Source organism: Clytia hemisphaerica, unplaced genomic scaffold, assembly GCF_902728285.1.
Source record: "Clytia hemisphaerica strain Z4C2 unplaced genomic scaffold, Clytia hemisphaerica genome assembly, whole genome shotgun sequence".
Taxonomy (NCBI): Eukaryota; Metazoa; Cnidaria; class Hydrozoa; order Leptothecata; family Clytiidae; genus Clytia; species Clytia hemisphaerica.
The window spans coordinates 749,695-775,646 of NW_027103627.1; the positions used below are offsets into that span (position 1 = coordinate 749,695).

The following is a 25,952-nucleotide window of genomic DNA, read 5'->3' on the forward strand; positions in this document are numbered from 1 at the left end:
CTTTTTGAGTTTTAAGACTAAAAATGTTCTTAACATGTTCTTATTTTCACCAATTTGCGGTATTTTTGTATATATTCTTAAGAAATTGGGTGTTTTAGAATCCAGAAAGCCTCAAAATGTTCTTAACTTATTCTTAATATTTTGGCCATCGAAGCCATATGTTCTTATATAATTTGTTCTTAAATATAAAAACGTGCAATTTCGGTCAATATGAAATTAATTTAAATACAATTGAATTAAAGAGGCAAATTGTCCAATAATACGTCAAAACAAAAGACACAAGCTCAATTGATTGGCACCATTGCCATAAATAAATTTATTGTGGTATTTGATTGGAAAGCGAAAGCTAGAAATCAAAAACACATGCTTTTTGGCAGCATGTAAAAGAATAATTAATTACTCTAATCATGTCTAATTGCATACTTAACAAATTCGGTATATCGGCGGTTCTTCCAGGGTGGCCACCGATCAGGTTATTTAAGCTGAACATCTCAAGATGATATCTCCAGTTAAGGAAACTTAATGGAAGAAGCAAGACTAAAAAGCGAAGCATTTTAAGTAAAATGAATTTTTCTAAGATGCTTCTGGTGAACTTTGGCTTTGTTTTAATTCTACTTTATCCGACGAAGGCAGTACCTGATTTGGCTAAACGGCAACCGGACGGAAATGCTATTAAACAGTTTGGGGTGAATATTTTTCCAAATCTACGTTCAGATGGCAAAACTCCTGTTAGTAACAGAGAGACGATACTTCTAACCGATGTAGCAAAGAATTACCTTGGGATTACCAAGGAGAAGTTGAATCAATTGAAATTTTTTGGGAGGAAATTCGGTGGTGGCATAGCGGGAAAGGTAAGATTTATAAAAGATTTCATTTCACAGAAAGTCTTTTCATTATCACAGTTTTTTTTAACGAAATTTATTTCTACCACAATTCGAAGTTATTCAAAATTTTATCAAAAATCCCTTCAAAAAATCAAGTTTTTCGGACCTAGAGATTACACAATTGAATTTAAGGTCATAAAACCTATACTTTTTAGGTACCTATACTTATGGTTGGTATGAAAATAACTTTCTTCTTCATGGTTACACCCCAAAGAAATTGCAAAGCCCTCAAAGTTCTATTTTAAAGCTCATTCAAAATAAGAAAAACCATAGACAGCGTACTTTCAACACTTTGACAGCTTTTGAGGGGTATCCACTGGTATAAACCTAACTCCATAACTCGAAAAAAATTGTGTAAGCGAAACCAAACAAGGATCACAAATTTGTTCGAGTTAAGGAAATTTCGAGTTAAGGAAATTTTGAGTTATGGAGATTTCGACTAATAGAGTTTTCCCCGTGCGGTTTCGAGTTAAGTTGACCCCAATATATATAAATAGAATCAACAACTATATAGTTCTAGGGTTTGCGGTACTTTACTGCCTTTTTGATAAATTTTTATTTTTTTGTGTATTCCACAATTTCCACAGGTGTATTACAATGGTCTCATCTCGTATGGGGTCGACACTGATCAAAGCATCCAAAAAGAGGAGTGTTTACCGTTATCAGGATATCAAGGAAACATCATTTCTCCGTATTGGCTCCGCTATAATGGCGGCACCGTTCACGCTTTCGAAATGGATGAAAACCACAAGTACAGGCCAATGATATTGAAAGATCTCAAAGAAGGAGAATTTTATGGCCTTGATGTTGAAGAAGTCAAACCTGAAGATATGACCATCATTGTTATAACGTGGTTGAAAATGAGATCCAATTTGGGTAAAATACGGAATGGAAAACGAGTGGTGAGTTTACTTCGCATCTTTCGATGTCTAGATCATGAGATATTTAGGTTTACATATTAAAAATTATCGATATTTTCTGCTGAGTCAGCAGTTTATCAGCATATTTACCCACCTTAAAAATGAAATATCTCATGATCGGAACATCGGAAGTTAACAAACCATACCATTTTCGGATACTACTAATTCAGGGCTATCCAGCTGTGGGAATGGTTTTTTCTGAAAATGCTCCCAGGAAAATGCTGACGTCATCGGAAAACGCCAAAAACGTCGATTTTTCGCCTTAAAAATGCCATTTCTCGGCACCAGGTGGTCGAAACTTAACAAATAACCCCATTTTCTTTATCTACTTTTCACGCTGAATCCGTTGATAGCCTAAGATATTTGAATTTCAGACTTTGAAAAAACCGTTAGTAAAGGGGGGACCCTTGATAAGTTCTATCGATTAACTAAAAGTCGATTCACTCGAAAACTGCAGGAGATTCGAAGGGCAAATCTTTTTTGTCAATTCTACACCCTAATAGGAGCATGAGATCATAAATTTGCCCTGATCTAAGAGGTGCCCTACGAAAACCATTTTTAAGGCCTTTTCTGAATCTCGGACGCTGGTCTGATCCGATAAAAAATGAAACAGCGGAGTTTAGATAAATGAAAGTCTTCCTCTAAATTTCATGGATTTTTGTGACGTAATTTTTTTTCAAAAACCCATTTTGATGAAATGCTATTATTGATGACAAAGAAATACCATCTTATTTCAACATTTTAAACTCAATTGATATAAAAGGGGTTCGAGGATTTTACTTCATAAAGTCTGTTCCGCTTTTTCTGGACACACTGTATTTTAAAAATCTTAAAAATCTGTGGAAGGAAGTACAACTATTTGTCGGATATTTTTTGTGCCCTGAAAGTTAATTGGGAAGGCCAGCCGTTTTCCCGTACACCTGTTTTAAATGATTTGGCTGAAAGATGAAAAAACTAATCAGGTCGCCAAATTCCCACTTAACCCTATTAACCCCAAACTTTTTTGACTTTCGTATCCCCAGGGGGGGGGGTAGAATCTACCACCCTCGATTATTTTTTATCTAGAAGAGCTATGGCCATGAAATTTGATACAGATGTTCTCCATCATAAAACAAATTTCAAGGAAGAAAAAAATTTGATGACGTCATTTAAAAAGCAGTGACGTCATCACAAAATTTCTACCTGTCGGAAAAAAGGCAAAATATATGGTTTACAAAAATGTCGTTCACAATCGAACCAATAAAAATATTTAGATTCTGTTTGCTGGTTTTACATTTCCCATGAAGATTTTTTCTTAAAATCCATGTTGAAGATGAGTAAAATTTCCAAAATTTGATGACGTCACAAATGATGACGTCATCATTTTCAATTTTTCTTACATAATTTTTTAAATTCACATTGTCAATACCTATGATGTGTCAAAATTTGAAAATGATTGAATTAATAGTTCAGAAGTTATCAGCACTTTAAAGTTTTGAGTTTTAAAAGCGATTTTAGCTGGGTTTTATGTCATGTTTCACAATAAAGTCATAAAACCTGATCTGGAAGACCTATGACCCTCAAATTTTGCACAATTACTCTTAATAAGATTTTATTAAAAGTCAAAAAGTTTCAAGTCGTTTAAAAAACTTTTCTTCGAGATATACACAAAAGAACTCCAGCGTGGTAGATTCTACCCCTCTGGGGCTAATAGGGAAATTGAAATTGATTGATGTTAGCATTCTGTTTACAACACAGTCATACTCTCAGGGGCCTAATAAACGAGGGGGTGATTGGGAAAAATCTTCATATTTCAATAAATCACCTGTGGTGTTGTAAGTTGTACCACTTAATACTTCAAAAATAAGGTAATTATAGACTCTTCTCTTAACAACTGAAAATATTTTAAAAAATTTATTAACAAGGTGCTCAAATAAGGTCCAGGGAAGCTAGATTAACAAGTGGGGGAAGTGGGCGTTTATTAGGCAGCCAAGAGAAAAATTTTGTTAACCTGTTTATTTCTTTAGCAACAATTCTTCAACACCTTTCAAACTTTTCTGATATTGGTGAAGGACAAAACCTACGTTCAATATTACTACCGCTCGCTGGATACTAGCAAAGTGAAATGTAGGGCAAGGGTAAGATTGACAAAGGGCTACTTAGACTACACAATATATTGGCGCACAATATTTGACAACATATTTTCAGACCGTAATGCACGGAGTAAACAACAGGTACCTTATCGGGGAAAACTTCGTCGGGGAAAATGTTCGTCGGTGAAAATTTTCGTCGGGGAAAAAATTCGTCACTTGCTGGTAGTTGGTAAACGCATTAAGGCCGGGGAAAATTTTCGTCGGGGAAAATATTCGTCACTTGTCCAAAATTTCGTCACTTTTCCCCGACGAAGTTTTCCCCGATAAGGTACTCTATTATAAAAAGGAATTTTCTATCTTTAAAAATTCCCCTATTTTGTTGGAATATTGCAAATCGATACGATTGCGGATACTTTATCACTATATTGCTAGCATTCAGCAATACATCACCAATATATTGCCAACATATTGCCTGGCAATAAACTGTGTAGTGTATATAGCCCTTAACACATTCATGATGTTTACAACACAATGTTTTTTTTCTGTGGAAACGTAAGTACATGTTTATTTCTTTTTATAAGTATAACGTTAATGTTTTAACTGGTAAAAAATTGAAGCATACGTTTCAGTGAGCTTTGGTCACATCGGTCATTAGGGAAGGTTCAATTTTCTTTTCCATTTTAAGTAAAGCAAATTTTCTCGGAAAATAAGCATATGAAAAGCATAATTTGAGCTTGACTACAAAATATACCTTAAGCTTGTTTTCCAAAAAAGCTTATACAGTTGACGCTCTTTAATTCGATTTTCAACGGGGATTTTAGATTTCAATCGAATAATGGAGCGTATCGAATAGTAGAGTGTCGTTTATTAGAGTTTCTTGTTGACGGTGGCTTTCAATTTGGTATAAAATCCAATGCAACAGACGCAATCCCTGTATTCAAAATTTCTCAAGAAATAATGATTTATTGTTCAGTAAAACTCAATCCATTTGATTTTAGGTAGGAATTTCGAGATACCGACAAAACATCAATCCAAAATTAGGCTTTCCTCATGTAGGAACCAAAAACTATAGGTCATCCTTGAGCGATCATCCACGGAAAGTCGAATGGTATTCCAATGAAAGAGATGGTTCAAATGATGTTGGTAGCTGGGTTTTCTATGTCAACTTAGCGGGCTTAAAAAGTAAGCTTTTGCCTCCTTTAATTCATTTTGACCAATAAATGTACCAACACTCACTTTTCATGATGCTGTATTACACCACTGCAATGACTTAACGAAAATATATATTCTGTTTCAGTAACCCTATTTATCACTTGTCATCTTTCGTGACTTCATCGGCAGAGGGGTTTAGAACCCTGATGCTGATGAAGTCACGAAAGAGAACAAAAATTCATTTTTCTGTTTTACATATTTGCTGCTTCTACATTTTACGTTTGCTATCACTTGTCAGATTGTTATACAAGCGACGCAACCTACCTATGCAAAAGTAATGTTATGTCTTTTCTTCTTAATAGAAAGGCAACCAAGTGAAAGAACCGTATGTCGCCAAGGAAACAAACATTTCAAGTGCTTAATATATCAAGCAGTTATAGACTGTATAGATGCCGGAAAACCATGTCGATACACAGGTCCTGTAGAAAAACCTGGTTCATCAGGGCTTCTATTCGTAGAAAGGCAAGTCGATCGCTTTTGCGAGTACAGAGATATTGGACAATTCGCATTCGCTCCAAATTGTAGAGTTCTTATTGAATGTGTATTGGATACGGAAGGGAATACGCGAGCAATAATCAGAGCGTGTCCCGAGGGACAGAACTTTCATCCAACTCAACTACAATGTGTACCGGAATCAGTTTATAGCTGTTTTAGCCCAATCGATTCAGGTAATTCTCTTTTTTTTTATAAGTAATTCTTCAGTTTTTTACAGTACTCGATACATAAGTGAGTTGTCTGAAGATTGTCTCAAAAGTGGCATGAAACTGGCAGTAGCAGAATATAAAAAAATGTCTTTTCTTTCTGACGTCTTTTTTTTTATAAGAAACTTCAAAATTTCCGATGCCTTTGAATGGGCTTTAAGAGATTTTCTTGCTGATGCGGAATAGGATAAAGGTTACCGAAAGGAGAATTTTTACAATGCATCATTGTAATGAAAATCTTAAAATGTTCTAAGAAGTTCGGTGTTTTAGAGTCTGCAAAACCTTAAAATATTCTTCAAGATTTCGGTCTCAAAATATGGCGCGTTTTTAATCTTGTCTTTTTGAGAGCTGAGGGTGATTTTAACGAAACGGAACAAACCGCTAAACACAAGATACTAGTAAGCTTAAAAGAAGTGTTTAAATTGATATTATAATCTATGATGAGGCCCTGGTAAAAATTCTTGATAAGATCTGAAAAGATCTTTAAAGATCGTGTCAAGAAATTGTTAAGAATTGTCAAGATTCTTCGCACACATTCATAGTAAGAATTTTACGTTTCTTATTAAGTTCTTAAGAAGAATCTTATGAAATCTTATGAAATCTTGCAACCATAAAATAGTTTAAGATTCTTTGTGTTTCTTATCAAGTTCTTATAAAGAGACTTTCCAAATCTTAATTGACAAATATGCTAAGAAACTTTAAGATTCTTAGCGTTTCTTATCAAGTTCTTATAAAGAGACTTTCCAAATCTTAATTGACAAATATGCAAAGAAACTTTAAGATTCTTAGCGTTTCTTATCAAGTTCTTATAAAGAGACTTTCCAAATCTTAATTGACAAATATGCAAAGAAACTTTAAGAATCTTAGCGTTTCTTATCAAGTTCTTATAAAGAGACTTTCCAAATCTTAATTGACAAATATGCAAAGAAACTTTAAGATTCTTAGTGTTTCTTATAAAGTTCGGGTTAAGAATCTTGTTGAATAAACACAATAACACGTAAATTTGTGGTTATGATAAAATCTTCGATTTTGACTTTTTTTAAAGAATTTGAATATCAAATTTACATACAACCATACAAATAGGGTATATAGGGTAGAATTATTATTCTACAAAATATGTAGATTTCATATTTCTACAGACATCTGTAGAATTAGGGGCCCCCCGAATTACGGCAAATTAGTAGATTGCTACACAACAGAGTCTATATTGTATACACCACAATGAGTAATTTAGTGCTGACAAGTAAGGGCGAAGAATACAGTGGGGTGGAGTATAATACCGGATAAATAGTGATCTAGACAGTTAGCCTAACTCGTCAGTTAGACTGTTTACTCGTCACTACAAAAGTTCTTGGGTCAGGCAGGGGTTTGGAGCTCACCGAGCCTAGTCACCTAGTCACCAAGGATAGTTGTCCTAAGATTCGATAAGAATCTTGAATCGATGTAACGCTGATCAAAACTATCTCGCGTGGTTAAGTTAAAGATTTCATCCAAGGATAGTTGTTCTAAGATTCGGTAAGAATCTTGAATCGCTGTAACAGACAAGAATCTTATTAGCATCTTACAAAAGAATCTTATCAGATCTTTAAAGATCTTAAAGGATCTTGGCACGTTCGTAGTAAGAAACTGAACAAGAACTTGCAAAGTTTCTTGATAAGATCTTATCAAGAACTTATCAAGAATTTTTACCAGGGGGGTTTTTATTTCTCGTTACTATTTTTTTTAAGTCTTGAAGAAGGATTGATGTGTCCCAATCATTCAAAATCTTTTTCTCTCCTTTACAAGTTGGAACTCAGAGTCCGGTTCCTGGAAAAATCAGAGAGACGATCAATACATTACAGAAGTTTTGGACATTGACTTTGGACATCAATTCAACAGGAATCACTAGCTCACAAGATACCAGTGTTTTTTACGCTGCACCCAAAGTTGGAACCAAAAAATACAGTATCTTGATCGAGAGAGGGTCTACCAAGTTAAAGGTATTTTTCATTAAAATTTTTTAATTAGAATGTCCAAAATTTTTGAAGCTTCCGGATGTTCTTAGTTTTCTGAGTTTTAAGCTTTAAAATGTTCTTAGAGGTTTCGCTTTTCAATAAGAGTTATATCGTTTTTGCAGATCTGTGCACCATCACCAGTCAATTGCCGAACTCTACCAAACGCAATTCTTCTCAACAAATTCACAAAGATCAAAATCCAACAAATACCCAACGCATCGAATTCCAAGTTTCTTGTTTTTGTTAGCGGTGAAAATGTCTTGACGTTGACACAAGGTGACCCACAAGTTTTGAATGATTTTGTAGTCTACGAAAGCGACCCTTCTGTACCGGTTGCTCAAGCTCAAACAAGAAATTACAGGCTGAGATCAGGTTTGTACTTTTTTTATAGAAGAATAATGTATGGTGCGCCAACCTGTGCAGATTTTCTTACGGAGTAATCAGAATCTGCACAGAGATTAGGTCAAAGTCAATTCTTTTGACCACGTTCGCACGTAACGGTTCCGTTTCACTCCGATACTAAATGAAGCCATTCTACTGGTTAGAGCAGTGATGTAAAGCTCTAATGTAACCAATTTAATGGCATATTTCATTTCAGAGCAAAGCGGACCGTAGTCTTTATCTATTTAGGGGGTTAGGAGTTTTGTCTGTTATGTAATTTCTTTTGTCAGGCCTAATTTGCGGATCCCCTCTTTAAAAAGTCTCATAATCCAACCACGTGCGTTTGGCGTCCCACGAATGGATGTTAAGAGTTTGCAAGAAGCATATCGAAAGAACATAATTCTAATATTCTGTAACCTTTAGGTATCAAAAATGGCCATGTCATCGAACCTCTTTCGAAACCAGAACTTTTAAAACATGATTTAGATCAATAAACAAACAATAACATTTAATGCTTTGTTATCTTTAGGCATAGAACAAGGCCACATCATCGAATCTCTTTCAAAATTACCAAACATGTGGTCTCTAACAATGACCATTATCCCACGTGGCACCAAAACTGGTGACGTTAGCATTTTACACGTAACACCGTTTTTCGATAGCGGAAAAGTCGGAGATCTGAAAATCGATTTTACCGACGGAACGACGCGCTTAAGGATATGTGGACCTTCATTGCTATCTGGCGCAACGGAGCCGTTCTGTTTCCGATTTTTCCGACCAGCCGCACTAAACCAACCACTGACGCTCAAAATACGACGCCGACCCTCCTTAGTAGGAACCAACTTTATAATAGATGTCAGTGGTTCGCAAAGGTTTGTTACGAAATTTACTGACGCAACTCCGAATTCTTCGAATGACGTTAACGTGTACGCATCCGACCCATGGATGGGACCAGCAAATGCTGATTTGAACGTATACCAATTAAATACAGGTAAGAAGCCAGTTGATGTATTTTCATATCTCTAAAAAAGACGTCTTTTATCTCGGGCCTGGTCCATTTTTGGGCTTAAAGCCACCCTCGAACAATTATTTTCAGCTAAATTTGACAACATATGTTTTGAGGTGACCTTTTTACGACGATTTGTAGAAGGAAACGTGCTTTTTGCATGAATATAAATGTATCAATCGTAGATATAAAATTTGAAAACATCTCCAATTTAATATTTTTCTCACTTTAGGTATTCAGAAAGGTCATGTCATCGACGAAATTTCCAGTCTCGGACCAGCCTGGAAACTCCATCTTAAAATCACAATAACCAACACAGATCACACAGGCTATGTAAACCTTCTTCACGCGTTCACACACGGCGATCGAAATCAATGGGTTTGTGCTGTTTTCCTTGTTCCAAAATCGACCAGACCTTACATTTGCGTACCCAATGGCAACGGCCCTTCGATTTGTGCGTTCGGCCCGCTGATAACACTTAACAAACCTACGGTAATCGAGATTGATCATTATTATCAGTTCCCAGGCTACTTTTACCAATTCAGTGTTGGAGGAGAAGAAGTTCTTGTCGACAGAACAACCAAACGTGCGCAGCCGATTAGGAATACAACACCCAGAATATTTGGAAATATTGATGTTTATGCATCAAGCCCGTATTATAGTCAACCGACTGATAATGTTGAAATTAATGCTTATAGATTAGTTTAATTGGATTTAGAACTTATGGTAAAAATCAGTAGAAGCAGCTGTCCTTGGAATCTTTATTTAGATGCTGTAAAAATGCGATAAATTCGTATTTTTCAAATACCGTACTCAAATCATCTAAATTGATGAAGGTTTACTATGGATCGAGATAACTTATCGAAGTCAGTGATTGTTGTGAAAATTTCAGAAACTGATTTGCCGTTCTGATATGTTCTTGTCTTTCACCCAACAACAAGTGTATTTTTTGTGTTTGTAAATTCTAAATATTTCCAATTTTTTTATATCTTCAAGTAGTATGGAAAAATACAGTGTGTCCATAAAAAAAGAAATATGACGTGCTAATAAATTCTCACTCCATAAACCTCATAATCTATGATACCTTTTACAACCATTAGTTCAGTGACTTCCGTGTAGGAGATCTGGGTTCGAATCCCACTCAGTGCAAGTGAATGTATCTTCGCCCGGATCAACCCATGTCATGCGAGGGGAATTGGGTACTATGCTCTGATACAAGAGTGTTGGGAGGTATGCTTAATGATTGGCTTTATGGTGTGGTTGCTATACTTGTCAGGTTCGACCATGTATGTATGTAATAGTTTATTTCAAGTTGACGAACAGGTAGCAACAAAGGCTAATAAAAGTCAACGCTACTTTACAATTTGTAAGGTGATTACAGTTGAGGCACAAGGGCCTCTAAACCGTTCTTGTACAAAAAATCTTTTTAAAATATAATTTTTCACGAGGGCTTCCTCGTACCCTCCATTTAAAATCGCCATTCGATCTGGCTTTATTCATCTCGTCTGCTCTCTTTTTCCACTCTTTGATTTGTTCCCTCTCCACTTTTGTCAAGTCGTCGGTGATACTTAATTTCACGTACTTCTCGTGTTGTTTCAATTCAGTCAACTTCTTCATGAATCTGTATTTGTTATGACTGTCTTTGAATACAACTTTGATTGGGCGCATAACCTTAGATTCTTTTCCAACACGAGAGACGTAGGTTGGTTGAGTCTTTAAATTAACGTCATTCAGAAGCTCCAGTAACCAAATCGATATCTTCTTTATTTTCATTTTCATTTACCCCATGGATAATGATATTTGCGTCTGTCGATAGTTTCCTTTGGTCCTCAATTTGTTCGTCGATTTTTTCCTCTCGTAGTAGCTGTTTCATGCTATTTACGCTTAATTGATCATTGTTTTTAGTCGCTTCAGCAAAACTTTTCTTACGTGGTTCTGTTGCGGTTTGAATTTTTGCAGTCTTGTTATTCAACGTCTCTTCTATCTTGGATGTTAGTTTTGTTTCTAGCGTGGAAAACTGGCTCTGTATTAGATTGGTAACTTGATTTTTATCCTTGATGTATTCCTGATATCTTGCCTGTAAATCTTTGATCATTGTGTTTAGACTTTTTTCACTCTCACTTTTGACTGTTATTATACTTTCGCACGATTCGATTTCTTTATAACTGTGCGTGCAGCTTTTAATTCTTTCCACTTGATTATGAACTTTTCTACCGAGTTCTTTTGCCGGAGAGCAACAAGTTATACACACGTATTTTCGGTAACCTTTATTTGAAAACATATTTAACTGGTATGGTGGTAGTCCAGTGCAGGCATAATGTAGCGTTCGTTGGCATTTATGACATTGAATTCTCATTTTTTCATCGTCTTTTATACAATTATGCTCAGTACATCGATTGTTGTCACTCGCATCTTCGTCAGGGATCAGGATCTTGCCAGGTGATGTCGTTTTTGGTTGAAATTTGGCTACTTTTTCCATATTTTTAAAATCTTATTGAAAATTCTTCATTTTGAAAAATAAACGAAGAGCACAACCTTTCTGTTTGACGTCAAATATAATGTGCTACTGCCTGTGAGGCACTGTCCTATTCAGCTCAATGCGTCGCGATAACGATTTGACAGAGTCAGGTAGGCGCAATGATTTCCCTATCCTAGACATAGGAAAGCTGTTTTACTCACCGGAAGGTTCATCTCTCGATCTCTCGATCTCTTTTACAAGCTTAACAAATAGAATAGTCTATAGGATAACAAATTACTTCAATCCATGAAGAAAGATTCGTGAACACATTTTGCCAGTGAACCTTAATAAAAGTTAATAACTTTTCTTCGAAACACTACAAATGCAAATCTTCTTTCAACTACTGGAATTATTTACTGTCAGCTCTAAGCATAAAGTGAGTTTAAGTATCTTAATCGCACAATGAGTTATTTTTTCTTCTTTGGCGCGCCTTCAAAGAGAGCAATTAATCGTTAATTGCATCCTGTAGAGAGCAATTAATCGTTAATCACACTCTTTAATGAGGCGCCAATATTTACAAAATTGATTTTAATGTTTTTTCTTACATTTTTTTCGCATCGAACGTTTTAATAGCATTCGAAATTTATTTTGTGGGAAAGAAAATCAATAAACAACAATAAAAGAAAGACATAAAGAGAAGAAAAAAATATAAAACTCTCAGTGTAATTTCTGTAATTTACTTTCCTAACTGGGAAAAAGTAGTGAAAGCCATTGTGCGATTAGCTCGTAATCACATAATAACTCGTACAATTCGAAAATTGCACTTGTGATTTTTTTGTTTTGAATTTTCCTCGTCCTTTCGGATTCGGAAAATTAATAACAAAAAAATCACTCGTGCAATTATATTCGAATTGCACTCGTTATCATGTGATTACATATACGTATTTTTCTGCAACGGATACGACTAGCTTCTAATTTGTCTACATCCTGACTGACTGAGGACGACGGTAAACCAGCACTTTTACCGTCCTCGATTTAGCGGGTCAGAACTGTAGGGTTTTTCCAAATCGCTTCAGTCACTCAGTCGTCCTCAAAAGTTAATTCGCTAATATATTTCCCGTAACGGACGATAATATTGTCTAATGAAAATATTAATATTCAACAACAAAAGCGAGCTATCAGTCATAAAGAATCTTGTCCAAAAATATCGATTGGGGCTTCCTCTCTATATCTATGATTTTGATATTTTGGGTCAAAATCTTCAGTTTTTTTACCATCCCTTCAGTTGACTTAACCATTTTAACTTTGAGCAACCAAGAAAATTTAAGACTCTTTTATATTAAACAATAAAAAATGAATCACATCAGCTAAAAATTCTCATTTTAAGGCTCAAGAGTGCCCCGCCAAATTTGTATACATGTTCTGGTACAACTGTTATAAAAAACACATATTTTTCTTAGAAAGATTTCCATAAACCAGAAAGGGTTTTGGCCTCCTTCCTTTCTCCTTCCTCAACCTTGAATATTGTCAATCCGCAAGGTTTTCAAAAGTAACGAAAGTTTTGACTGTATCAGTTACTTAAAAAATTGTCTCAGTGACCAGACAAGAGAATGTTTAATATAATGGAATGACATGAAGGCACTGAATCGGTGATTTCAAATTATAAATAAAGGTGTAAAAAAATTAGATTTGAATTTTGGTTGCGGTTTAAAATTTCGGGTAAATGTTTTGGTCGGGGATAAAAAATCGGGTACAGGTTTTGGTCGAGTGATAAAATGTCGGGGAAATATTTCGTCGGGGAAAAATTTCGTCACCCCCTCAAAATTTTCGTCACTTTCTCCCGACATTTTATTCCCCGATAAGGTACCACTTTTGTGGAGGTCTCAGGGTCCCACCGGGTCTACAAACAGTGATGTAAACTACCTTTCTAAAATTACCTTGATTTCGTGACAATGATGACAAATATGAAGACTTTCCCTACAGTACAAAAATACAATATTTATTGTTTAGAGAACACCCCCCCTCTCCATTTTCATGTTATTTGAAGAAATACTAAACATGCTTTACTATCGAAAAATATACCATAATATTGAGAATCCTTACTTGGTTATCTTTAAGTATCCTTTCAAATTATTTCCAATCCAAATTGGTATTTGGTTCCTTTATTTCATCACCGACTTCATGGACAGTAGGGACGTCAAGAACAATAAAATACAAGCAAGAAAGTCTTCGTAATTCATAACTTCTTTGATATTAAACCCAGGTTGTCATGCTGATGCACTGAGTTGTCAAGGAAGTCAAGAAAGCCTTTTTACCGAGAAAAACAGTCGTTATACCATGCTGTACAATTAATTACACTGATTGCACCAAAACAGAGAGATTCTTCAAATTCCATTCGAAACAAGGAACCTTAAGGGCTACATACAATAAACAATATTGTCAGGCAATATATTGATGATATATTGCTGAGTGCCGTCAATATATTGAAAAGGTGTCCGCAATATATTGTCAGCTTGATTTACAATTTTACCAGCAATACACAGGGAGACTGTTTACAAAAAGTTATTTACTTCGTACATTACGGTCCGAAAACGATATTGTCAAATATTGTTCGTCAATATATTAAGGCTCTAGCCAACTGAATGAATCGACTCGAAATATGTCAAAGTTGAGGGAAAACCCTGAAATTTCATCCTATTCGAAAACAAAACTAAACGTGGTTTACTATACACCTTTTCGACCGTAGTCGCTAGGTCAGGCGCGTGCCTTTTGATTATTTAATTATCCCCCAAACTCGACCCAATCCTTTTTTGACACATTCTTTTATTGTCTATAGGTGCGAAAAAAAGACTGGGTCGGTTTTAGTGGATTAAAGCGGACAAAAAAATGCCCGCGCGGTATTTGGCGGCTACGGTCGAAAAGGTGTATTGAGAAGGAACACTGTAATCAAACCTCAAATCCGTTAAAAATTTTCATTTTCATTCCCATTGATATTTAGTTCCTTCATTTTATCTAACAGTGGGGATGAAAACTCCTATCGAAATCCCAATGGGGATAGAAATTTGGTTAAAAAACCCACGTGTTATCTACACGGTCATCCACATATAAAAATGTTTACTCAAAGAATTTAACTACCGGGTTTTCATAATGGAGTTGTCGAGGAAGTCAGAGAAACCTTTTTACTTTGGTAGTAAAGGAATTTATGCCGTTAATTGCAAACCTCTTGAAAGGCCTTGCTTGGTAATTAATCACATTTCATAAAAACAAATGAGTTCAAATCAAGACTTTAATTTTCTTTAAAAATCAACAAAGTAAAAAAAGTCAACTTAGTTTCGATTAGAACAAAAGAGAACGAAAAAAAGCATGCTTTTGGCAGTAAATGAAACAAAGAACTATTTACTGTTATTAGCCTTGGCGACATGTGGCAGAAAATGGGGCTATAAAAGTCAATTATTGAAAGCTCTTAATCATCAGTTTCAGAAGATTCAACGAAGCATCAAGACGAAAAAAATCATTCAATTGGAGTAGTGAACCACGTCGTTGTATTTCACTGCAGCAACGAATTATCATATCATAGGCTTGGCTGCAGCTTACGCTTGCATTGGGCTCACTACGTTGGCTTTCCAAACCACACTCCCGCGGCAATTTATCTTTTTGAAAAGAACTATTCAAAAAGACTATTCCCGTCTCAGGAACGGCAAAAGCTTGATAAAGGCTATATCCTCATTTCAAGAAGTATGGATTTATCAAACTTAAAGCCAATGTTATTGATTTTTGGGCTTGTTTTGGTTCTGTTGAATCTGGCGTCACCAGTACCAGATTTGGCTTTTATAAAGGAGAAGGACCCAAAGAGTGACCCAGTTAAAGAATTTGGAATCAATATTTTCAGTGAAACTCTTCGGAATAGAGACAAAGCTGATAAGACACCGGTTTCCAACTTAAAAGCTGTTCCCTTGGCAACAATAGCAAACAAACTTAAAATTGCACCTAAAGAATTACACCGATTCAAATTTTTTGGTAGAACTTTCAATGGTGGAATTGCTGGAAGGGTAAGAAAATCTGGCAAACATTATTGTTTTAAGGTTTTCTCATTTCATGGGCCTGTTGTTCGACTTGACTTTTCCCATCTAACGTTAAATGGACGTTATGAACATTAGATAAACGTTGAAACAACGTTGTGTGCCAGCTGGGTAAGGTACTACAGAAAACCTTCATGTGTTTAGGACTTTAAAGGAACGTTATTTCTATTTGTTCAATTTTTCTTTTATAGGTCCATTACAATGGTTTTATATCTTTCGGGTCTACGACTGGTCAAGCAATCAACAAAAATGATTGCTTGAGATTAGGATACGGTGGAAACATTATTTCACCGTATTGGCTCCGCTATTTCGGTGGCACCGTCCACGCTTTCGAAATGGATAAACACCACAAGTACAGGCCAATCATCTTAAAAGATCTCAAAGAAGGAGAATTTGATATTGGAAATGTCAAACCTGATGAAATGACCATCATTGTTATCACATGGTTGAAAATGAGAACGTCTGGTATTTATGATAAAAAGACCGAAAGATTTAGGGTAGGTTTTTGATTTGTTACTGGTTTTTCATCATGTTAATCTTCCTTAAGACTTGCTATCGAATTTACCAGTTTTAACACTTTGCAATGTTAGAAAAGTACTATAAAATTTCTAAAAAATAGATGCTAATAATATTTCCAATCTATTCACTACAAACTAGGATAAAAATAGATGATGTTTCCGTAAACACTTGCTTGTAGCTGTTAAAAAGGGCATGAAATTTTTGGGAAAGATGGGTCACTCGCACAGTCCCATAAAGGCTTGTTTCTTTCAAGTTTCTTTTCAAAAAGTCCAAAGCTCTAGGATAGAAAGAGATTAAAAACATGATACCAAAGAATGACTTTCAATTTCTGTATCTATAGAATGGATTTTTGAACACTTTCCAAACATTTCTGATTCTGGTAAATGACAAGACGTACGTTCAATATTATTACCGCTCGCTGGACTCTAACAAAGTGAAATGTAGATCAAGGGTAAGGTATGAGCGAGTTTATGTATTTACACTTTTGAGAACGGCGGAGTGACCGATGCGTTTTGAATAACCCGCAGTTCTGACCTACAAAGTCAAAGTGCTAATTTGCTGTCGTCCTCAGCTGTTCAGGATCTAGACGAATCAGAAGCTAACCGTTTCCGTCGTAGATAAACACACTTCAACTTACTACTATCTAAGGTCGGTAACCCTAGGGGGATACTTATGCAAAATTGATGCTGAGTACAGCGTGTCCCCTCCAAAATAAGGACAAATTCTTCATAATAATCCTAATAACATATGAGGGATTTTTCAATCAAAAAACCCAATTCAACCATCTTAGGAATTGAATATCTATTGAGCCCAGTTAAGAGTTTTGAGGATTATGTCCGCTTATTTGGGACAACTGTATGTGCGAACGCTAAGGGCCGGGCTGTTTTTTACGAAAATAACAAAAACATCTTAAGGTAGGAAATATTTCGATAATCGGCACTCCATAGGTTGCCTTTTCACCAATTTAACCTCTCTAAGGGCCAAATGTCGAAGGTTCGAACGGCATGCATATAAATTCCAGTGGATGTGAGACTGAGAACCTCTTATTTTGGGCTCAGACATTGTAACAGACATTTTCTAAATCAAATACCCCTCAGGAGTGTAGGCTATTTCGGTTATTCTAGGAAAGTTTGCCTATCCTTCATTTCAGGTAGGGATTTCAAGACATTTTCAAAACATCAAACCAGAAGAAGAAAAAGGCTGGCCTCATTTTGGCACAGAAAAATATAGACAGGAAACCAGCGATCATCCGCAGAAGGTTGAGTGGTATTCCAATGAAAGAGATGGTTCAACTGATGTTGGTAGCTGGGTTTTTTATGTCAACTTAGCGGACCAACAAAGTAAGACGTTTCTGTCGACCAGTTGCCGAGTAAAGTTTGGGAATTAATAAACTGTATTAGAAATGTGAAGATCTCAGACTTCTGTCTTCAGCTTATCACTTCCTTTTGTGTCTTGTGCATTCCTTTTGTTTTAATTTTTTTTTAATTTCTTTCTTCCAAAATGTATATTAGGTTTTTGTTACAGATTGTAATGGCTAGTCGCTAGTTTGTATTTTCTTCAGTGCATATAACTTCCCTATATTTCTCTGAAAAGTATAATGCACCATTAATCACTTAAGCATTTTTCATTTAATACATTTAAAATTTTTTTTTCTTAGAAAGGCAACCAGACGAACGACAAGACTTATGTCAAAGCGATGATGACAATTTTAAATGTGAAATTCGCAAAATTTCAATTCAATGTATAGAATCAAACAAACCGTGCCTAGCCGAACCCGAAGATGGTGCAAGTTGGTCGGCCTGGCAACCAGCAACAACTTTCCTTGAAAAACAAGTCGATCGCTTCTGTGAGTATAGAGATCTTGGGCAATTCGTATATCCACCAAATTGCAGAATTCGAATCGAATGTTTATTCGATACAGCGGGCAATGTAAGAGCAATCATTAGGGCATGTCCCGAAGGAAAGAATTTCCATCCCATCCAACGAAAATGCGTTCCAGAATCTGTTTACAATTGTGTAGGCCCTACCGACTCAGGTAGGATTACCTTTTATACACCCCCTTCTCACAGACCCACTGGGAACCCTTCCCACTGGAAAAGTTGGCCAAAAAATCACCCCCGGTGGAAATTATCCTCCAATTTTTGTCCCAACTGAGAAAAATCAAATAAACTAATCTTCACTACTGCAAAAATTTACTATTTTCCCATCCCCACTGGAATTTCAGACTTGAAACAAAAGAATTGAAATCCCCAGCCATGAAAAATATGGGAGCATCAATCCCCATCGAGTTTCAGCCCGTTTTTTTTATCCAACTTCCTGAAAAAGTCCTACCGGGTTTGTGAAAAGGCGTGTTTTTTATATAGTGATATAAATAGAATCCCAAAGTGCTCAAGTCATCCATCATCATAATATCGAGAATTATTGTTTCATTCTGCCGTGATCTTCAGGCAAAGCAGTGTTGTAGATTGTAGATTTTAATAGAGTTAGTTTTTTATTTCTCGATATAAGAATTTGAGTACTAAATGTTCATGTGAAGTTATAACAAGTGAGTAGGAGTCTGATTGGACTACAATGTCGCTTAAATCTCTTCAATGCAATAAAATTCAACCATGACTCTAACTTTTTATTCACTCCCTTAGAAGTTGGAGTTCAAACTCCTGTCCCTGGAAGAATCAGAGAGACGATCAAAACATTACAGAAGTTTTGGACATTGACTTTGGACATCAAACCAACAGGAATCACTAGCTCACAAGACACCAGTATTTTTTACGCTGTACCCAAAGTCGGAACCAAAAAATACAGTATCTTGATCGAGAGAGGTTCTACCAAATTAAAGGTAAATTATTGAAGAAGAATTATTTGTTTAATTTTTAACACGGTAAAAACGAATACAAGGGACCTAAATATTATAGCTGAAAAAGTTACACATTTGGTCCTTTCAAAGAAGTTCAAATTTGTAATCGCACGGTACCGAGTACAAGATTGGATATATTTTTTCAACTTCAGATTTTGAGATATAGAAAAGTCTGAACCGTGCCAACCGTGTACCTTCCTTTTTTCCCTGGAAAAGGAATTGAGATATACGTGATTAATTTCTTGTGTTGATGGGATAAAGTAGCGTATTGCACTAATTTAAAAAAGAAACGTCTTTTCTCTCAACTCACTTTTTAAGCATTCTTTTTCAGCCAAATATAAGATGCAATAACTAGAAAGTTTTGTTTACATAAAGTACTAATAATTTTCAGATCTGTGCACCATCACCAGTCAATTGCCGAACTCTACCAAACGCAATTCCTCTCAACAAATTCACAAACATCAAAATCCAGCAAATACCCAACGGATCGAATTCCAAGTTTCTTGTTTTTGTTAGCGGTGAAAATGTCTTGACGTTGACACAAGGTGACCCACAAGTTTTGAATGATTTTGTAGTCTACGAAAGCGACCCTTCCGTACCAGTCGCTCAAGCTCAAACAAGAAATTACAAATGGAAATCAGGTAGAGCATTAAAGTTTGCATCAGAGTCGGTGTTTCCTAAAATGTTTAAGCTCAGATGTTCTGAAGATCTTATAATGCTTGTTTTGTTCTCCAGGGCTTTTTAAGGGGATAATAATTAGTGCTTTCTAGGTGATTGATTGCTCTTAATTTGTTCTTAGGTAATTGTCTTTAACCCTTCGAGCATCTTATGGGGGGCTCCTTAAAAATTTTCCATAACTTTTGAAATCTTTATTCAATAAACAATAATCTTGAAACTGTGCACCAAATAAGAGTTGTCATCTCATCAATGATGACGTCATTGACTGACACCTGGTGATGTCATCGTTCTTTGAAAATGCCGTCAAAGGACCCCCCTCTAATTCTTTTTCAGTTTAATTTTTCTGTTTAAATTTTGTGAATTATTTTCAATATTCCATATCCAAGATACTCAAAGGGTTAAGGGCGTATTCGAATGTTAACATAGCGACCGTAGCATGAAGGTAGAGCATCCAGCTGCGGTGCGCAAGATTGTGGGCTCGATCCCCAGCCTGGTCATACCAAAGATTCCTAAAATGGTACTTGATGCCTCTCTGCTTGATGCTCAGCAACTAAAGAGACGGATCAAGGGTAAGTGGAGAAATCCAGGGAAAGGAGTGGCGCTCTCCCCTACCTTCAAGTAGACAGCTATACGAAAATGGAGACTTCGGGTCGCCCTCGACTGCCGTCGCAAACTTACTTACTTTATGTTAACATTAAAGAAACACGGAAGTTTATGAGAACAGGGTCTGTAATCGAATAAATCTTAAGCTGATAATACACAGAAATAATGAAGATTATACTGACTCAAATAAAAAAAAAACCAAAACATTTTAAACATGATTTAGATCAATAAACCAACAATAACATTTAATGCTTTGTTATCTTTAGGCATAGAACAAGGCCACATCATCGAATCTCTTTCAAAACTATCAAACATGTGGTCTCTAACAATGACCATTATTCCACGTGGTACCAAAACTGGTGATGTCAGCATTATACACGTGACACCGTTTTTCGATAGCGGAAGAGTCGGAGATCTGAAAATCGATTTTATTGAAGGGACAACACGTTTGAGGATATGTGGACCTTCATTGCGATCTGGCGCAACGGAGCCGTTCTGTTTCCGATTTTTTCGACCAGCCACACTCAACCAACCACTGACGCTCAAAATACGACGACGACCTTCTTTAGTAGGAACCAACTTTATAATAGATGTCAGTGGCTCGCAAAGGTTTGTTACGAAATTCAATGACGTAACTCCGAATTCTTCGAATGACGTTAACGTGTACGCATCCGACCCATGGATGGGACCAGCAAATGCTGATTTGAACGCATACCAATTGAATACAGGTAAGAAGCCAGTTGATGTATTTGCATATTTCTAAAAAAGACTTTTTATCTCGGGTCTGGTCCATTTTTGGGCTTAAGGCCACTCTCGAGCAGCTATTTTCAGCTAAATTTGACAACATATGTTTTCAGGTGACCTTTTTACGACGATTTGTAGAAGGAAACGTTCTTTTTGCATGGATATAAATGTTTCAATTGTAGATATGAAATTTAAAAACATCTTCAATTTAATATTTTTCTTAATTTAGGTATTCAGAAAGGTCATGTGATCGAAGAACTTTCCAGTCTCGGATCAGCCTGGAAACTCCATCTTAAAATCACAATAACCAACACAGATCACACAGGCTATGTAAACCTTCTTCACGCGTTCACACGCGGCGATCGAAACCAATGGGTTTGTGCTGTTTTCCTTGCTCCAAAATCGACCAGACCTTACATTTGCGTACCCAATGGCAACGGCCCTTCGATTTGTGCGTTCGGCCCGCTGATAACACTTAACAAACCTACGGTAATCGAGATTGATCATTATTATCAGTTCCCAGGCTACTTTTACCAATTCAGTGTTGGAGGAGAAGAAGTTCTTGTCGACAGAACAACCAAACGTGCACAGCCGATTAGGAATACAACACCCAGAAGATTTGGAAATATTGATGTTTATGCATCAAGCCCGTATTACAGTCAACCGGCTGATAATGTTGAAATTAATGCTTATAGGTTGGCTTAATAAAAACATTATATAATAGCGGATATGAAAAAATTGATTTCAGCTGACCGAATGAGGGTCTCCTTTTTTGTTTCAAAGCAAAGCTAAACTATTTTAATTACTAGGTCTAGAACTTTCTGTCAAAGAACAATACTTTTTAAGGTAAATTCATGTATTTGTCAAGGAACGTTCTTGTTTTTCTGAAGGAAAATTCTTGTATTTATCACGGAACGTTTTTGTATTTCTCAAAAAACAATACTTTTTAAGGTAAATTCATGTATTTGTCAAGGAACGTTCTTGTTTTTCTGAAGGAAAATTCTTCTATTTATCACGGAACGTTTTTGTATTTCTCAAAGAACAATACTTTTTAAGGTAAAGTCATGTATTTGTCAAGGAACGTTCTTGTTTTTCTGAAGGAAAATTCTTGTATTTATCACGGAACGTTTTTGTATTTCTCAAAGAACAATACTTTTTAAGGTAAAGTCATGTATTTGTCAAGAAGCGTTCTTGTTTTTCTGAAGGAAAATTCTTGTATTTATCACGGAACGTTTTTGTATTTCTCAAAGAACAATACTTTTTAAGGTAAAGTCATGTATTTGTCAAGAAGCGTTCTTGTTTTTCTGAAGGAAAATTCTTGTATTTATCACGGAACGTTTTTGTATTTCTCAAAGAACAATACTTTTTAAGGTAAAGTCATGTATTTGTCAAGGAACGTTCTTGTTTTTCTGAAGGAAAATTCTTGTATTTATCACGGAACGTTTTTGTATTTCTCAAAGAACAATACTTTTTAAGGTAAAGTCATGTATTTGTCAAGAAGCGTTCTTGTTTTTCTGAAGGAAAATTCTTGTATTTATCACGGAACGTTTTTGTATTTCTCAAAGAACAATACTTTTTAAGGTAAATTCATGTATTTGTCAAGGAACGTTCTTGTTTTTCTGAAGGAAAATTCTTGTATTTATCACGGAACGTTTTTGTATTTCTCAAAAAACAATACTTTTTAAGGTAAAGTCATGTATTTGTCAAGGAACGTTCTTGTTTTTCTGAAGGAAAAGGAAAATTCTTGTATTTATCACGGAACGTTTTTGTATTCTCAAAGAACAATACTTTTTAAGGTAAAGTCATGTATTTGTCAAGGAAGTTCTTGTTTTTCTGAAGGAAAAAATTCTTGTATTTTATTCACGGAACGTTTTTGTATTTCTCAAAGAACAATACTTTTTAAGGTAAATTCATGTATTTGTCAAGGAACGTTCTTGTTTTTCTGAAGGAAAATTCTTGTATTTATCACGGAACGTTTTTGTATTTCTCAAAGAACAATACTTTTTAAGGTAAAGTCATGTATTTGTCAAGGAACGTTCTTGTTTTTCTGAAGGAAAATTCTTGTATTTTATCACGGAACGTTTTTGTATTTCTCAAAGAACAATACTTTTTAAGGTAAAGTCATGTATTTGTCAAGGAACGTTCTTGTTTTTCTGAAGGAAAATTCTTGTATTTATCACGGAACGTTTTTGTATTTCTCAAAGAACAATACTTTTTAAGGTAAAGTCATGTATTTGTCAAGGAACGTTCTTGTTTTTCTGAAGGAAAATTCTTGTATTTATTACGGAACGTTTTTGTATTTCTCAAAGAACAATACTTTTTAAGGTAAAGTTCATGTATTTGTCAAGAACGTTCTTGTTTTTCTGAAGGAAAATTCTTGTATTTATCCACGGAACGTTTTTGTATTTCTCAAAGAACAATACTTTTTAAGGTAAAGTCATGTATTTGTCAAGGAACGTTTTTTTTTCTGAAGGAAAATTCTTGTATTTATTACGGAACGTTTTTGTATTTCTCAAAGAACAATACTTTTTAAGGTAAAGTCATGTATTTGTCAAGAAGCGTTCTTGTTTTTCTGAAGGAAAATTCTTGTATTTATCACGGAACGTTTTTGTATTTCTCAAAGAGCAATACTTTTTAAGGTAAAGTCTTGTATTTGTCAAAGAACATTTTAATACTTCTCAAAGAACAATCTCATACTTTTGAAGGTAAATTTTTGTATTTGTCAAAGAATTCTTTTGTATTTTTCAAAGAACAATCCTGTATTTTAGAAGGTAAACTCTTGTATTTGTCAAGGAACGTTTTTATATTTCTCAAAGACTCCTGGTTGGTTTATCGAGCACTCTTTGAATATGATTTTATCTCGTTTGATTGATATTTCTCAAAGAACAATCTTGTACTTTTGAAGGTAAAAACAAGTACAAAATATTTGTAATATCAGTCTTATGAGTGCAAATAATAATCTTAATTTACAAGCACTAGTCCAAAGGTTTGAACAAGTCGATTTCTTTAAAAAAAAACTTTCAAAGTCGCCTCTAAATCTAAGCAGCTCATCAGTATAATAAGCTAATAACACCCCCGTCTCTGTGCCCCAGTGGGTGTAAAACATCCAGTGGGTTGGGATGTGAAAAATCTAAAGTTGGGTGCGGTGACCAATTTTTGCTTGATTATCACTGGGGTGAAGAAAATCTTTCTGAAAGTTTATTCTGAGGTAGAGTAGCTAGCAGTGCTAGTCAAATGTTAAATTATAAAATGTAGTGCGGAGTCGTTGTTTCACTATCTGAGGCTACTGATAAGGAATATAGTGCGTTGAAACGGTGAGGTATAAGACTTTTAATCATAAAAACACGAAACATCATTTATTACTAACAATAGGGCAATATACCTCGATCGGGAGACGCGAATCCCGTTTGGGAGATGTCTCCCGAAGGGGAAACGATTTTGCAAGAGCGACATTCATTCAACGTCCATACAACGTCAATCTTGAAGTGAAAAAGGGGGGATTTGGGGCAAAAGGGGAAGCTAAAAAATGGATCAATGGAAAGATAAATGGATCAATGGAAAGATAAATTAATTTTTCCACTTTAGACCGACAAAATTTTGAAATATTCTACTTTGAAAATTTTTCATAAGCATTTCCCGGCATTTCCAAGCAAGAATATTTTTACGCGAATTCACGCAGCCAGTATCACCACCGAGTTTGATGCAGGACTGTCTCTCAATCGGGAGATTTTTCTCTACTGACTAGAATTAACTGCATAAATTAAAAGGATTTCTCTCATACTTGTATGTTCTATGGATAAAGTGAAAGTGGAGTCTGAAATAACATTTCTCTGAAAGTAATGGAGACTATGAACTTGATTTTAAAATGTAGTGTTTTAAGATGTAGTGACTAAGGAGGCGCAACCATGGCTTGCGCCGACGGGGAAAATTTTCGATTTTTGACTCTCTTGTGTAGGCTAAAATCACTCCTTTCTTACGAATTTTGCAACTTTGAAAAATTACTAAAAAAACAATTTTAACTAATTTATTTATGTCCTATCAAAGTTTTCATGCTTCATTTTTATTATATATGCAATTTATTATTATTGCAACTTGCATACACGCTTTTTTATAAGAATGGTGTTTTTTCATTTCATCATGGATATTCTTAACTTTTTGGCGAAAATCATCCAAAAATATTCTTACGGTATTCTTAGGTTAAGATCGAAATTGGCAATCTACAGGTTAAAATGCATTAAAAATGGCATTCTTAGGTTCAGTTGCTCAATTCCATGATGGTGATATTCTTACCATATTCTTAATTTTTTGGCCATTTTCATCATGGACATTCTTATAAAGCGTATTCTTATAAAAAAAAAAGCGTGTATTCATCAATTTTTCTCTAGTCATCAAGCGTACCTGAAGGTCATCATTATTTTCGCTTCTGATTTACGAACTTGAATGATCGACCCACAACCGACCTATTTTTTTAGAAAAGCTTGACTGAAAAACGGAAAAACATTTAGCTCTTGCATCTTTATTAAAGATACGGACTTTCATACATATCGGATATATTCTAGACCATCTGTTTAGATCATAACTTGCTACTACTTTTTAACAATTATACAGTTTTGATTGCGAGCGAAGCGAGCAAAAATATTGAGCCTTTTTGTGCATTCAATGGGGTCATTTTCAGTTACAGTATTCCAGTGGGGTGAGTGATTTATCTACTGGGGTGAAAAAATGGGCGATTTTTGGGAATATTTTTCACTGGGGTGACGAGTGGGGTGGATCCCACTGGGTCACAGAGGCAGGGGTGTCTAATAAGTACATTTCAAATCAAGTGCAAATTTACATAGTTAAAACTG

General features: G+C 35.4%; 2 protein-coding genes across 2 annotated transcripts; both read left to right on the forward strand.

Moving 5' to 3' along the window:
- Positions 1 to 454: 454 nt before the first annotated feature.
- LOC136802507 (uncharacterized) lies at positions 455 to 10,231 on the forward strand. Its single transcript, XM_067059246.1, has 9 exons — positions 455 to 851; positions 1,472 to 1,786; positions 3,811 to 3,921; positions 4,875 to 5,058; positions 5,391 to 5,756; positions 7,575 to 7,768; positions 7,906 to 8,155; positions 8,694 to 9,155; positions 9,403 to 10,231. The coding sequence occupies exons 1-9, from the start codon at positions 564 to 566 to the stop codon at positions 9,876 to 9,878; spliced, it is 2,646 nt and encodes an 881-aa protein (XP_066915347.1). The 5' UTR covers positions 455 to 563; the 3' UTR covers positions 9,879 to 10,231.
- A 5,134-nt stretch (positions 10,232 to 15,365) lies between these two features.
- LOC136802539 (uncharacterized) lies at positions 15,366 to 22,013 on the forward strand. Its single transcript, XM_067059274.1, has 9 exons — positions 15,366 to 15,677; positions 15,899 to 16,204; positions 16,567 to 16,677; positions 17,377 to 17,566; positions 17,884 to 18,261; positions 18,866 to 19,062; positions 19,472 to 19,721; positions 20,628 to 21,089; positions 21,335 to 22,013. The coding sequence occupies exons 1-9, from the start codon at positions 15,366 to 15,368 to the stop codon at positions 21,808 to 21,810; spliced, it is 2,682 nt and encodes an 893-aa protein (XP_066915375.1). The 3' UTR covers positions 21,811 to 22,013.
- Positions 22,014 to 25,952: the final 3,939 nt, after the last annotated feature.

What these genes read in the sequence shown, in the direction of transcription:
- LOC136802539 (XM_067059274.1), top strand. Translation starts at nt 15,366, where the DNA reads ATGGATTTATCAAACTTAAAGCCAATGTTATTGATTTTTGGGCTTGTT. An exon ending in ATGGTGGAATTGCTGGAAGG is followed by an intron (nt 15,678 to 15,898) that starts GTAAGAAAATCT and finishes TTTCTTTTATAG; the next exon opens with GTCCATTACAATGGTTTTAT. An exon ending in CGCATACCAATTGAATACAG is followed by an intron (nt 21,090 to 21,334) that starts GTAAGAAGCCAG and finishes TTCTTAATTTAG; the next exon opens with GTATTCAGAAAGGTCATGTG.
- LOC136802507 (XM_067059246.1), top strand. Translation starts at nt 564, where the DNA reads ATGAATTTTTCTAAGATGCTTCTGGTGAACTTTGGCTTTGTTTTAATT. An exon ending in AAGTGAAATGTAGGGCAAGG is followed by an intron (nt 3,922 to 4,874) that starts GTAAGATTGACA and finishes ATTTGATTTTAG; the next exon opens with GTAGGAATTTCGAGATACCG. An exon ending in CAACTTAGCGGGCTTAAAAA is followed by an intron (nt 5,059 to 5,390) that starts GTAAGCTTTTGC and finishes TCTTCTTAATAG; the next exon opens with AAAGGCAACCAAGTGAAAGA.